Here is a 15,923-nt window from a genome sequence, read left to right on the forward strand (position 1 = left end):
CTAAGCTTTCAAATTCCATATGAAATGTAGAATGTCCCAATCATTAAGTTAGATAGCACCGCCAACTTACTTATACGATGACTTGCCAACTCAATATCTTTCTCTTATATGTTAAGCTTTGCAGCTAAACCAGAGAACTAAATGCATACCGTGTCCGTGTCTGACTTGGTACAGTGTGAAAATCTTGGTTTCCAAGCAAATGATCGTTTGTATGTATTAAAAACCCTGCTTCATGATACTCGTTTGGTGGGGACATGCACGCAAGTCAACAAGAAGTCAAGAAGTAATATTGTATGAAGATTAACCTCCTATAAATACCCATCGGTTTCTAAGTGGCATCCAAGTAACTCAGGGAGAAATCGAGAGTAAACATTTCATAGATTCATAAGACTAATTTTCTGTTCCCGAACATGAAGGTAAGCTTTTTCATTTGTTCATATATAACTTATATACTTAAGTATTTCATTTCTTTACAGAAACGATTTCTTCATAGTCATGTTTTTTCGTCTCTTAATTATTCTCATTTAAAACTTCCCAAGGAGTGTGTAAGAGAGAAAAAAGTGTTCGGAAATCACTTCGTTTTCTTTATTATTTTAAAATTAACTTACACTCAAGTATTTCATTTTTTTAGAGAAACGATTTCTTCACACTCATGTTTTTTTGTCTCTTAATTATTCTCCTTTAAAACTTCCCAAGGAGTGTGTATGAGAGAAAAAAGTATTTGGAAATCACTTTGTTTTCTTTATTATTTTAAAATTTTTACATTTTTTAAGCCAAATCAAAAGGGCTTCAACTATATGTGATCTTTGTATATGCAGCAAAAGATAGTCGTGAAGGTGCAGCTGAACTGCGAGAAATGCAGAACCAAGGCCTTGAAGATTGCTGCAGTTGCCAAAGGTATGCATCATAAAAATCATCAAGCAATCGGGTGATGTATCGAAATGATATGAATTATTGAAAACTACTTAATTAATCAACTAATGATGAATCACTGATTAAGCAGGTGTGAGCACAGTGTCCATAGAAGTAGAGAAAGAGCATGTGGTGGTGATCGGAGACGGAGTTGATGCCGTTGACTTGGCTAAATCATTGAAGAAGAAGTTTGGCTTTGCCACCATAATAAGTGTTGAAGAAGTGGGAAAACCGGAAGAAGTGGAAAAACCGGAAGAACAGCCAGCTGAGCCAATTCAGTGGCCATCAAGCTATATTAACTATCCACAGTATCCAGCTGTGCAGTACTACTATGATGGATTCTACAGATGGTAAATTAAGCATTTCAAAATTGATATGGCGCAGTAGTTTGAATCGGCTCCCTGCAACAGACCTCAAGAATCATGTTGCATATGGTGCAACAGTTTTGCCCGTGTTGTAATTGGAATATAATCGTCTCTATGAAAATATAAAACAAATATTGCACCATCTTTAATTGTTCTACAAGTTGGCTTATTCAAAGAGCAAAGTAGTGCATTAATGGTTTTTTTTTTTTTTGGCATTAGATCTGGGTCTAAAAAATCAACATGCTATTAGGTTAATTTCAGTATTACATTTTCTTCACTTTTATTTTTTATATACCAATTTTACATATTTTTAACTATTAAAATAACTAAAATTTTCTAATTTCATGCATTTTTTGTTTGTTATTTTAAACTTTGAATATTTTAAAATTGGTTTATTTTTAATCTATATAATATTTTGTTAACAAAAATACTAATATACTAGCATAAACTCACCTCAAGAACATACGACCTAACTCAAGGAACAAATACATACATGGATAATATACTTATTAGCGAGATATGGAACCTAACTAAAAGGTAGATAAATACAATTAACTTGTGATATAGGTTGATTATAAAAATTAAAAATAAAATATATGAATGGGGTTTGAAGGAAGAAAGAAGAAGAATAAATAACATATATGAATCGGGTTTAGAGCAAGAAGAGAAGAAGAAGAAATAACAAAAATAAATAAGAATAAATAATTAAAGAGATAATTAGGAAGAGTTTTAATTCCTACAATAAATTTCATCATTAAATAGATAATTATTAATAATAAAGTAATCCTAAACTCAAAGGATCGAACATATTTTGACAAAATGAACTATTCTTAATATTGGCTCAAAAAATTGAACTTATATCAAATTTTCTCGTTTTTAAATAATTTATATGTACAACGATATTAGCGGTGAGGTTGAATTAATTTACACAATAACTAACAAAGTATCCAACTCACAATTCATGAGAGCTGAACCTAATACTCTATCTTAGAGTAAGTAGTTCCTAGACCAACACATGAGTTGGTAAATATAGTTCTCTTCACTAGACCAAGGTCTAGATTCAAGTCCTGATACCGGCAATATTTTGGGTGGGCGATCTGTAAAAACAAAAAAAAAGGGCATAAGACCCCCTATGTAAGTCCACAAAGAAGATTGTGATATGTCATTGCCCTAGAATGAGGTAGCGTATCTTCCCCTTAAACTTGTTTTTAAACAAAACTAAAATATTATAAGTGTAGCATTACTTTTGCACGTTTTATCTTATCCATGGATAAGAACATGATAATTTGTGTGCTCTGCATCATCTTTTAGTACCCATGATTTAAGTTTGATTATGGCTCGTTCTTACACCTAGAAACCCAAGTTTAAGAAGTGACAGCCCATTTTAAAGGCATGAAGAACAAAACGGCCAAATTTATAAGTGTAAATTGGGTTCAGAATTCAGATCCATAGAAAACTTAACAAGAAGTGCTCCCATTCATTTTCCATCCCTCAGGGAAATGGCTATATGGGAAGTTGGTAACGCCATGCCAATAGAAAATATATGCAGTCGAGTAACCACTCTCACTTCCCTCGATATATATGGTATTAAGGAGCTCACTTGTCTGCCGGTAGGGATGGGGGAAAAGAACCACAATCTCCGTGAACTGAGAATTAAGGATTTTGACAAATTGGCAAGCATGTCTAAGATGTCTTGTGGGTTAGAATATTGCACCTCACTCCGCAAAGGGGGAGACGGATGACTGCGTACAAATAAGGTTTCTTCCCCTTTTAATTTTAGTTTTAATTTTTCAGATTTTATGTTTTTTTTCTCAGTTTTATTTTATCTTTAATATTAGTTAAAATCCACCTAAGTATCTATGTCATTTAATGAATAAATAAGAACCATTGGATATCATGTAATCAAAAGGCTTAAAGAGAGTGATCACTCAGTACTACGGTCTAGTGGTATTCCTCTTCACTTGTAAGTGAGAGGTCTTAGGTTCAATTCTCGCCAAAGGCGAATTTGACCACATTATTGCTAGCCCATTGTGAGGCTAAGCATACCCTCTCTCCCTTAGTGTAGATAATATCGTTTGTTCAAAAAAAAAAGGCTTAAAGAGAGTGTAAAAGTATTTGTAAAAATATTTGTCTCTTGATCCTATCCCATGTATATATATAATGACAATTAACCACTATAAATATATTTAGACAGTTTGTTACTGAAATGGTCATTTTTTATTGGGAACTTTCATGAAAAGGGTTTGGGCTAAGTTTATATTAATAAAAAACCATGCTATAACTTTATTTAATGAAAAAGACTTAAATTTTAATGAAAACCCCTTAAATTTTAATAAAAATGACAAAAGAACTTAAATTTTAATGAAAAAGACATAATTTTAATATTAAAAAAATTAATAAAAAAACAATCTGACGTGCGGATCCGCTCGTCCTCACACAAACTGTTTATGAAACTTACGACACTTTATGAAACTTACTACACTGTTTATGAAACTTACTACACTGTTTATGAAAACTTATGATATTGTTTATGAAACTTACTATACTGTTTATGAAACTTACTACACTGTTTATGAACACATTTATATATAAACACAAATAAATGTGTTTATATATGTGAAACTGGTATAATCAACAAAATGGCGTGCACTTGCTGTGTCTTTTAAGCTTTCTCCTACATTCCTCAATCGTAAACCATGAAACTTGTTCCTGGTTATTTTTCCTTTTGGTTTTGACCACTCTGCTATTAAACTCTTGCAGCAGACATCTTATTTATGAACTTTTGTAGGGCTATTTATGATCTTATGTTAAGTTGCGTAGGGCTATTTTCTCGATTGGGCCTCCATATGAGTTTTTCGTGAAATAATGAGTTCAATATTACTCATCTGCAATTAGGAAGAAAATGAATGATATGGTTTTCAGATTACTCTGGCACTGATGATTTTGATGTACTTTCACAGAGAACCAGTGTTTGGCCAATTACCTATAAGCCATAAACATGATTCTAATCCTTTTAATCATGATGACATTACTCTGGACTCCACTGGACTACAGTCAACAAATTGGACGATGAAGGAAAGTCAAAACAGGTTTTCGTGCGGTTCAAAGGACAAGGCAGAAGATGGTACTTCGAAATTTAAATTCTAATGGTAATAGAATTTTTTTGCAAAAATCTTGATATCTGCGTCACTGCATGCAAGAGTGACACAGGAGCAACTAAAAGAAATTAATTCATGTTGATATATGTTAGATTCTGTGATGATGATGGTAGAATTTTTAAAAGGAATGAATGAAGTTGGACAAAGCATATTACAAAGAAAAGGGAATGGGTGTGGGTGTTGCACGTGCTGAGCTATGTTTTTTTGTTTTTGTTTTTCTTCTCTTTCTCTTGTCCTTATCATTAAATAAAGTTATTAGATGGTTTTTGGTTAAAATGTAAAGTTTTGAAACATTTTTCATTAGTTTTCCTTTGTTTATTATATCATCATTGTAGTATTGTCTATATGTTCATCGTTGTGTCGTTAATAAATGATTGATGAAAAATGATCATTTCTGTAAATTAAACGTCCAGTTTTCCTATATTTTACTATTCATTAAATATTACAAAAATAAGTAAACAAAATAGTATAAGGCGTTACAGTTTTACCACCACCTGCCCTTGTGATAGTGTTAACTTTCTTCACAGCTACCACTCAAACTTTGATATAAAAGTTGGTTGGGCGCCATGACCCAATTGTCTTTCTCAATGTTATCTTGTAGGCAAATGTCTCTTTCAGTTTTCGGTTCTTGTTTGATCATCTACATACAATCAACGGCCAGGAAAGTAAGAAAGAACCAAGATTTTGATATTATTTTGGTCCTCTATTAGTGATGATTTAATTTAATTATGAACTCAAGACAAACGGGTCACTAGATCTCCTTCAATAAAGTAAAGTGTTTAATTAGAACTAGAGAAACATAAACTATATTCAAATAAGAAATTTATAGAATATGGATGGTTCTATTTTATATATGAATATCCAACTTTGCAAGCAATTGACTAGAACATAAATAAAAATCTGTATATGGGAACCTCCAAATTTCATAGAACTTTGCAATCACATGGAAGCAAGTCATGGCTATACCCACCATTATATATACATAAACCAAAATGCCTTATTCTATTAACTGGAGTCGGTTATATGTATCCTAGAACGCCAATGATCTCGATTTTGTGTAAGTGTTCTGTTAAGTCAAAATACTCTATATCTTTTTTTAAAGTATATTTTCAAGTCTTACTAGATCTTATTTTACACATTTTCTCCCAAGTTTGTATCTCATAATCACATTATATATAAAACCAATTAATCAAATCTTGCTTTAACGACATTTATCCCATTACCCTTGATTGGTTTCCAAGCAAAATCTAGTAATTGGTTGTAAAAACTTATATGTTTGATAAAAAAATATAATACAATCTATGTATCATATAATAATACATGCATGGTAGGGTTTCTAGAAGATTGACTCCGCCCATCCTCACCATCATTGCCCATACATCGAATCTTCATAGGTAATGCAAGTTGCAACAAATGTATGTAGCACTTTAAAACACACTGTTGATTGCATTTCTCGAAGATATGAGATTTAGTTGATTACATAAATTTATGCAGAAAAGATACACGATTAACGATGCGGATTAAAGCTCACACTACTGAGATTGGAGCCATTGGAGCGAAGGACGAGAACTAGAGACGGCAGAGGAAGGTTAGAGAAATTTTTTGTCGGGCCCACCACCTTCAAAATTTTAAGTGTATTTTTGCTCACCACCATTTAGTGTGATGTATATTTATCACCTTAGTTATTACCATTACATGAGTTTGAATTTCGAGATTTGTGCCTATTTACTACACGAATTTCAAAATTCAAACTTATTTAACGGTGATAAATATGGTGGTGAACATACACCACACTAAATGATGGTGAGCATAAATATTCCCCAAAATTTTGCAGAAATTACACAATAGAGTATCCACGTGTTTTATTTTGATTGGTTGGTACATATATGATGTGGAGTGAACGGAATCCGGAAAACTTTCTCCACACTACTCAACTAACTAATGAAAAGAGTTTCTCTGTAGATCTCTTCCACCAAGGCCACATAATCAAATGATCTGAACTTTTTAAATTTCATTCAACGATACAAAATAATCACAGTTTTTAAAGGGTCAAAACAGGTGGGCCGTTAGATGAAATTTGAAAGGTTCAAATCATTTAATCCGATGACCTTAGTGGAAGAAATCCTCGGAATCTCTTTCCCTAACTAATTGCTTGTTTGCGGAACCTCTTTGAGGCACTTTAACAAACGTTTTGTCTCTCGCCCTAGCTAATTTATCCTTACGTTAACCTCGTAATTGGGCAAGTCAATGAAAAACCAATTTCCCGAGGGCAACAGTCCCTCTATTTCCCAACTCCCCAAAGAACAATCCAATATCTTCATTTTCTGTTTAGGGAAAGAATCATCAACCCTATAAAAGGAAATTTTGTATTATGAAAGGCCCTATAATCCCACATGAGTATCCTACACATATAATTGGCTTTTGGCATTAAGCAAGAAACTAAAATGAATCCACCAAGTGGTTTATTGCCTGCATATAAGGCTCATGATTCATCAGAGTAATCTGCCCATGTACCGGTAGCATGGCTGCATAGTATGTGCTTTATTATATATAGAGGAAAGTACGTTACTTGCAATATTGGGATGCTTTGTAAGGATTCTAGCTGATATGTCCCAGAGAAAGATACCTTTCTTGTCGACTTATATTGTATACCCTAGACCCCAATTAAAGAATCTTCATTTGCCAATATAAGAACTAAGAAGAAAAGAAAACAGTCAGCTTGTAACAAAGTAGGCTATTAAAAGATTAATTGTATTAGAGTTAAGTTAAAGGGACGAGAGGTTCGTTATCACCTCAATATTGAGGTCACATAAAAGACACTTCAAGCAGGTCATCTCTGAGATTTCGGGGACCCTATGCGAAATTCATAAAAAGGGCCCTTCTTATAAGACATCTTAAAAAAATTAAACGATATATTGATGCTAAAAAGTAATATTAAAATAAGCTTCAAAACTCACAAACCATTTGTTTCTAAATATTATTAAATGCAAAGAAAGCTACAATGGGATGACGAGAGAAGGGAAGTAGAGTGGGACACTGACGACGGCGTCTGGGATTCTAACATCTGAAACTTTGGTGTGAAGGAAGAAAAGTGGGAAGCAGCGATGAGACTTTGGCGTGAGAGAAGAAAAGTGGACTCTGAGTCTCTGACATGAATTGTTTGCCTCGATGGGGTTCTTTCCTTTAAATTGATTAGCTTTGTCAACATAACTTTGTTAATTATAATTTTATATAATTCTGTACAAATTTTAGGCAGATAGTCTTATGACTTTTGGGCCCGTTAGATTTATATATATATTTTTTTATTTGATTAGTATTTTATTTCATATAATATTATTTTATATATTATTATATTCAATAAAAAATAATTTTGGGGGCCCCAAAATTTTGAGGCCATGTGCAATGGAACCGGTCACACTTGCTAAAAGCCGGCTCTGACTTCAAGTCATCCGGTTAATCCTCGGATTAGTAGGAACACTCACCTTTGATGGATGCGTAGCTAACAACAATTGCTGCTCATATTAAAAAAAAAAAAATTTAAAGGGAAACAAACGAAACCAAGATTCCAACCCTTCCACAGAAAATATCAATTGTTTTATTAAGTAAATCATGTTTAATTACATTAAGTGGATAGTGGATATCATAGCATGCATATGGTCCAAAAAGCTTAATGGGATGATGATACCATCAAATAATTTTAAGTTTCCAAATTAATGCCATTGGATTTGCCTATTAGGTTGCATATCCTTTTCCTTTTTTGCCTTTTGAATATTAATTATATTATGAGACTACTAATCAAATACATCTAATTGTGATTAGTGACTCATGACTTTACCTTCAAAGTCACCACAAAACTAAAATACATGATGAGGTGAGCTAAACATCCTAAAAATGCATAGGCAGAAGCTTACAATATAAAACTACCAAATCATTACTATTCATAGTTCAAGAAAATAACATGGATGACTGGTAGAAGAAAAGCAACGAGGAATTGCTTTTCAACAACTACCCTTCTGCCATTGACTGGGAAAAAGACTTCTAATCATCTTTATTCAAGGTCTATAATAACAATAATAAAATCTTATCTAATTATATGAATTTTAGAACGTCATTGTGTCTAGTTTTGCATCAAGTCTTCCGTTAGCCTCAAGTATTTCATATCTTTTCTTAGATGTCTATTTCCAAGTCTTCATAGATCTTCCTTTATCCTTTTTATCCTGAGCTTCTGTGTCATAATCACATATTCTAATCGAAACATTTGTAAGTTTTCGGTTCACATATCTAAAGCATCTTAACCGATACATATTCTCTTTCCAATGGTATAGATATCGAGTCAAAATGATCATCATGACAAATGGCTCGCACATAATATAAAAAAAGGGGTCATTTCCAAGATATTTGCTCGTTTGAGATTGCTTATGTAATTACATAACACTTTTACTCATAAATGTTTATGTTATAAGTGTTTTTATCATAAACACGTCAAAATAAAAAATAAAAAAACATTGTCGCAATCGCAAAATAATACTCTGTAATACAAAAAGGAGAAATGTTAAGGAGACTTTAAAAGTGGGACTCTATAAATTATCTACCATCTCATATGTTATCGTCAATTTCTATATCAATATTATAAAACATTGTGTCAAACATGAGAAGGAGAGTCCATAAGAAGTTCTATTTTTTTTTAAATCTCCTTGGCATTTCTCTAAAAGAATATGATCATTAGACATTAGACATAACAATAAATAAGCTATGATATTACTCAAAAGTATAGATGTTTTGCTTCAAAGCACCAAACACCCATGCCAGCCATGACCAATTTATGAGAAACAAACCAAAAATCGAAGCTTAAATCCCCACCCCCACACACATACATACCCCTTCATATCCTCTCCTCAAGTAGTTTGTAATCCAACAAACCATCCCCATACTCAAGAGACACCTCTCCCTTTTTCTCCCTATACCCTACCCCATTCCCTCCCCCTCTCCCTCTCTTCTAAAACAAACCTCACTATCAATGGCGTAAAGAAACAACCAAAGCAAAGCTTGCGTGCCCGAAACCATAGGAAGAATCGCAACCCAATGAGATTTAAATAACGAAGATTAAAACCCATCTCCAAAAACTTTATCTTCTTCTGAAATTTTTTAGATTTTTCACACTGATACAGTAGAACCAGAAGAAAAACAGAGTGAAACAGTGGGGGGGGGGGGGAGAGAGAGAGAGAGAGAAGAACGGTGTCGTTTTGGTTCGTGGCACATGCTAATGAGAAGTAGCGAGCATTGTGCGAATCGTCAACCTGGGAAAGCCGGGAGAGTATCTGTTGGACGGTATTTTCGTCTGCATCCATGAAATCACGACGGCTCTGGCTTTTTCTGCTGCTAATAGGATGAGCGATTCAGCTTACAGAGTCGAAACGACGTCGCGCCTCGCCCAATGGAGGATCGACAACTTGGCTTCCTGCACATACCGAAAGTCCGATCCTTTCAAGATTGGCAAGTGGAATTGGTCAGTCATAAAATTCTTCCTTTTTTTTCTTTTAAGTTTTAATTTTCTTTACCGATTTCCTTGATTTAATTGAAATCATTGATCAAGAAGCTTAATGAAGAATTGCCCATTCATCTTTCAATCATATATATGATAATCTGATTGGTAGCTGGGAATTTTGATTTATATATTTTCTGGGATTGAAGGCACTTATCTGTGGAGAAGAACAGAGTGCTGTTTGTTAGATTGTATCCAGAGATATCGAATTTGACGAGAGATAATCCGCCGATTGCTTCGTTTATTATTCGAGTAGTGTGTTCTGTTGGTGATCGAAAGGCCTTAACTCATCCAGGTAATCCTCAGATTATGTTCATGATATTAAGTATTGATGTGCCGATATTATTGTCACCAACAAAACGTAGCAGCATGTTAGATACAATATCGATGCATTTCCGTTCCTGAGAATTTCTGTGAGGATTAACTCCAATGCCGTTTTTAAAGATATTGTTCTTCTTTTTAATAGGCTTTTATCTTTGTTACATTTGTTTTAGAAATTACAAACAAAAAGCTCAAGAGCAATGATGATTTCGTTTGGGCTATTGAGGTTCCCCTAACCGGAAAATTCATCATCGACGTTGAATTCCTTGATTTGAAGACTGCGTCCGGAGAGGTAAGCATCTTGATTTGATGAAATTTTCATAGAGCTAACAAAATCACATTGTTGGAAATGAGATTAGGGTAGGCAAAAGTGTAAGTGCTGATTTAACCGTTCCTAGTTTGACAACGATAATTTGCCATTACATGTATAGGGTGGAGAACCTTGCTCCATTTGGGCTGGGGGATTGACGCAAAAGCGATCAAATGCAACTGCTCTTGCATCCCTTAGTCGAATGTTAACAGAAGGCATCCACACGGACATCATGATTAACGTGTCTGATGGAAGCATTGGAGCTCATCGGGCGATTCTTGCTGCTCGATCACCAGTTTTCCAGAGCATGTTTTCACATGACCTCAAGGAGAGAGAACTGTCTACCATAAACATCTCCGATATGTCAATTGAAGCTTGTCAGGCTTTTCTTAATTACATTTATGGGAACATCGGGCATGAAGAATTTCTGACCCACAGGCTGGCACTTCTCCATGCTGCTGATAAGTACGATATCTCTGACCTGAAAGACGCCTGCCATGAAAGTCTTTTGGAAGATATTGATACAAAGAATGTACTCGAGAGGCTCCAAAATGCATCTCTATACCAATTGCCGCGATTGAAAACCAGCTGCATAAGGTACCTTGTGAAGTTTGGAAAGATTTATGACATCCGAGATGATTTCAATGCTTTCTTGCTATGCGCAGACAGGGACTTGGTAGCAGAAATCTTCGCCGAAGTTCTTGGTGCCTGGAAAGGGTTCTGAAGTCTGCAAAAATAAAAGAAAGTCTTAAGCGTGGCTTCGTGTCTGTCCTACCTATGAATATGTGGAATGCTAGTAATTAGCGTCCAGGATTTGTTGTCATGATGATTCTTTAGTGCAGATTGAATTTTTCTATGTCTTTATGTACATATCTGTTGGAACCCATTGTCCCACATCGGCCAAGAGGGAAAAGAGAAAACACTTTAAATAGAATTACCCCACTCTAACTAACACCGATGTCTTTTGTGATAAAGCCCCACACATGAGGATTGTGCAGGTGGTTAAGTGGGAACAATATCGGTGTTGTTGGAGTGGCCCTTGGCCCATTGACCTGAAAATTTCAACATGGTATCAGAGCCAGGTGGCGGGCCCGTACTGCCACGTGATTGGGTGAGTCCCCATTGGCCTCGCGTGATTGTTCACATAGGCCAAAGATGCCACGTGTTTGGATGGGTCCCCAATGATCCCGCGCGATTGGGTGAGTCCCGACATGGCTCCACGTCGTTGTCAATGTGTGGAATTTCATGTGTGACCCATAAATGGGGTCTCACATGCGGGAGAGTATCAATGGGGATACTGTAAGCATATGCAATGCAATTTATGGGATCAGTCATCAAAAAAGAGAGAAACATTTATTTGCCGCATAAAACGCGAACACATTCTTACTCCGATATCAGATAGTTTAGTAAACAACATCAATGTGAATTCAAATTCTAACAACTCAATCCAACTCTTCCTCAATCAAATTTCTCCTCACCCGACTACGGATTACTAATCATGTCATTAATATAATGACATGGAAAGTAACGAAGACAAAATAGTATATGAATTCTCCTTTTTTCTCGAGAGTTTTAAAACTCAGCATGAGCAAAGCAACCAGAAGGGCAACTCGGCAAGTTTCAAAGCAAAGTAGATTACCTTGGAGAGAAGCTCTCAGTTGGGGTTCTCTCTTCTTGTTTCTAACATTGATGTAATGATAGCTCTCTTCATCTTCTTTCAACTGAAATTTGAGAGACAAAACCTAATAAGGTGAAACATATTCAGACATTTTAAAGTAAGGAAGAACAACTTCTGGGAGCTGCTTTTTATATGCATTGCTGATGGAGAGAATTGGAGTGGTTAGTAAGAATATGGAAAGAATATCATTAGAATCATTCTTTTAATTTCTTTTTGTTTTTTGGGGCTGACTACGTGACAAAGTGGGCTTCGGAGCCCTCAAAAATATCTATCTGCATGAACTCTTCCAACACCCAGCCCAAACTATATGCAGATACAGAGAGACACAGAGGGAGAGAGAGAGAGTTAGGTATGGTATCAGTAGATCGTGTTCGGGTTTATTTATTTATATATACGTGGTATTTGTATCAACTTAGCTGATCAACAACATGCATGACAATATAAAGACAATCAATCATACAACTCATACTATTCATAAGAAAACTATCATTTACTAATACTAATATCAGTTGGACAATGTTGTATACATTAAATCTTATATTTTATAACGTGGTCGTGTCTTAATCTGACCCTTGCATCATGATTTTGTAGTTTTATGGTTGCTTTGTTTTCTTTTCCTTTTTGTTCACTTTCATTCAGAAAAAAAAAGCTCAAATAGACTCAAGTATATATATATATATGTGGAAAGTGATTGGATTACAATCCGATCTCTGTTTTCCTTTTCTGGTGAATGAAGGGGCTCAGCATACAAAACAGCATGTGAAATAATATGACCATTTTACTAATTGGAAAACGATAAGTTCCCACCCTAATAAATTAGACTCCACAATAGGAACCACAGAAAAATTGATTCCTTAGCAGCAGGTAAACGTCAATGTGTTAGGTTCTTCTTTGGGGGGTTGGGGGGAAGGCTTGGAGTTATGGCTACATGTTAAAGTAAGAAGGTTGATAAAGACTAGAAAAACCTTGAAAGCACTGTTTCTACGTTCTGCCAAGTTTTAGCATCCCGCAATCCTTAAGCATTGATTTTTACATTCTCTGTATATGGATCTCTGTTACTTCTTACACATTGAAAAAACCTTATGTTTACTTAATTTTCTTAATTACAGATATTCAGTTGAATCAAATCATCACACGACTTGCTCAATTTTCTTCAACATTGATTCTTTTTATTGACATGATTGTTTGTTCAAGGCATAGACTTTAGATTTCTAGTTTCAGAATGTTGGTTAATTAATTTAAGGGAACTTTAACGAAAAGCACCGGGTACTGTTCACTTTAACGAAAAACCACATTTTTACACTAAAAAGTCAATCCTAGTACTATTCACTTTACCCTTTATTTTGTCCTTATCATTAAAACTCAAAATTTTCAAACCCTTTTCATTAGTTTTCCTTTAATTTAATCTATTAGGTTTTAAATTCACTAAGAATCGATACTCTAAATGACCTTTCTATATGCTATAAAAATCAACTGTGTCAATAAATAATGAAGAAATTTGAGCAAAATGAAGTTTTCTTAAGACAAATTTAAGAAAAAATGAGAGTAATTAGTTCAACCTAAGATCCAAAAAAAGTTTAAATAAAATTAAATCAAAAGGCTAGTCTAAATTCTAAATGTCAAGAGTAGCCTTGAGTGCCTCAAGATGTGTCATGCAGCAATCATAAATTCTTATTTGTCTAAAACTGCATGAACAACTTTATCCGTAGACTAGGAGTGGGATCCTCTTTAAAAAAAAAATTCTTCTTTAGTCCTCTCCTGACACACCCCGACCGGAATCGAGGCATGTTGTCCGTTACGTGAGGGTGACGTAGCCATGTGCACAGTGTGGAAGTGATAGTATTATGTAAATGTGGGTGAACAAAAACCAAACTAGCTAACTTACACTAGATAAATATATAAGTGCGAGTGAAGGTATTTAAAGTGTATATACACATATTCAGAGTATAGGTAACCTAAGTGCAGTCCAGCAAGCTAAGTATTAATTATACAGGACATGAAATAAAGTTCCTACATTAATTGAAGTCTGTCAAAACCGTCGTAGAGTCATCGTAACCACCAACACAAACGTCTAATTAGAACTTGAAGGGGCTCAAAACAAAAAACGTGAGTGGGCAAAAACAAATCTTTTTATAACCATTTCTCTTGCCAAAAATAATAACCCCTCACCATAAAACCTGTATAATTTTCCAGAAAATAGTAATACATACGTATGTAGAAATCATGCTCGAAGTAGTAAAAACCAAGTATATGTCATGTCAAGTATCTCAACAATGAAATAAGTAAGCTAGGTGAAATAAATCAATACAAACTGATATGTCAACTGGAGTCACCTAATGTGACCTATACGGCTGAACCTATAGCTCATCTTCCAATTCCTGCGCACGAGTCATAACCACCTAATATGGTCTATACGACATGCTGGGTATAAATAGATATGCTCAAGTGCTACGATCACGTGAAGGTTGTGCGAAGTATCGCAAGTCACCTACGAGTCGAAACCACCTAATGTGGTCTGTATGACAGGTTGGCACCTGCCTTGGATCCAAGGTGAGCGTGTGGTGTGGGAGGTGAACGATCACGTAAAAGCTAGGCCCTGGCCTCGGGCGGAGCACTAACACCGGGGTGCATGATAATGAGCACTAAATTTACCTCAACATAACCATACACACTGCAATCACTATCATCAATATACACTTACATGAAGCTTACCTGGGTGTCCGCAGCGTCATGCAATAATATGCATATCTATACTACTGCATATACTAGAATGTAATGCATTGACATGTCATTTAAAAACGTAAATCCATTTAAAACCATTTCTAGGAAAATGGAAAACATATATACGTGTATATAGAAAACCAAAAGCCCATTCACTGGTATGTAGCAAGGTCATAACCCTCGAGTCTCGCCTGGCTACGCTCGTCCTCCGGAAACGTGTCACCTATATGCGAAACAACTAATTTAACGTTAATTCAAAAGTACATAACCAAAATCGTGTAATAACTTCTCACACGTTGCTCAATTGGGGTGTTTGAATATACCATTGTGGCCTACTCAACACCACGAGAATCCCCATATTTTTAGAAAAATTTTCTAATGTCTCACGCGCCGGCCATACGCAGGCACGTGTCTGGCACACTGACAGAATCCCTAACGACGTTAAGGAATATTCCGTTAAATAGAAGCATATTCCGTTAAAATTATTTGACGCCGTCAGTATATTCTGTCAAAGTTGACAAAATATTCTCTATCTTTTCTAGTGGTCGTCACTGCAGCCGCAGCCGTCTGCAACGCCGGATTCTGGAAAATCTTAAAACCTTAGTTTCTACTTCGTTTTTCAACCAAATTTCACAAATCTTATATAGATTTGGAGCTCTCAACAAGGAGGACATAATCTTACCTATTTGGGGACCTAAAACCTTCAAGAACTGGTCGGAAAATAGCTTAACACAACCGGCCAAAATTGAAACTCGACAAACCCGAGTATACCAACATTCGAACCACTCCAAAACTAGCCTAAGATCCTTATAGAGTTGATTAGGACCCTTTTCTAGCCTTATAATCTCATGAAATGTCCACGATCACGTTGGAGTAACAGAGTACCTCGTCGGAGCCTATGGTTCTTCACTATTTT

The 15,923-nt window shown here is 35.1% G+C and overlaps 2 protein-coding genes across 3 annotated transcripts; both read left to right on the forward strand.

Annotated features, from left to right (window-relative positions):
- The first annotated feature begins 316 nt into the window (after positions 1–316).
- Positions 317–1,617, forward strand: LOC126615002 (heavy metal-associated isoprenylated plant protein 47-like). The gene is made up of 3 exons (XM_050282724.1): positions 317–416; positions 819–897; positions 1,004–1,617. Exons 1-3 carry the CDS (start codon positions 411–413, stop codon positions 1,264–1,266), a joined length of 348 nt encoding a protein of 115 aa, XP_050138681.1. The 5' UTR covers positions 317–410; the 3' UTR covers positions 1,267–1,617.
- Positions 1,618–9,283: 7,666 nt separating this feature from the next.
- On the forward strand, positions 9,284–11,464 carry LOC126614986 (BTB/POZ domain-containing protein At1g55760-like). 2 transcript variants are annotated; one of them, XM_050282700.1, is made up of 5 exons: positions 9,284–9,941; positions 10,127–10,272; positions 10,472–10,590; positions 10,730–11,205; positions 11,274–11,464. In XM_050282700.1, exons 1-5 carry the CDS (start codon positions 9,823–9,825, stop codon positions 11,410–11,412), a joined length of 999 nt encoding a protein of 332 aa, XP_050138657.1. In that variant the 5' UTR covers positions 9,284–9,822; the 3' UTR covers positions 11,413–11,464. The 2 variants fall into 2 exon arrangements, with proteins under 2 accessions (XP_050138657.1, XP_050138658.1); XM_050282701.1 differs by having other exon boundaries at positions 9,287–9,941; positions 10,730–11,464.
- The last annotated feature ends 4,459 nt before the right edge of the window (positions 11,465–15,923 follow it).

Source organism: Malus sylvestris, chromosome 3, assembly GCF_916048215.2.
Source record: "Malus sylvestris chromosome 3, drMalSylv7.2, whole genome shotgun sequence".
Classification (NCBI taxonomy): Eukaryota; Viridiplantae; Streptophyta; class Magnoliopsida; order Rosales; family Rosaceae; genus Malus; species Malus sylvestris.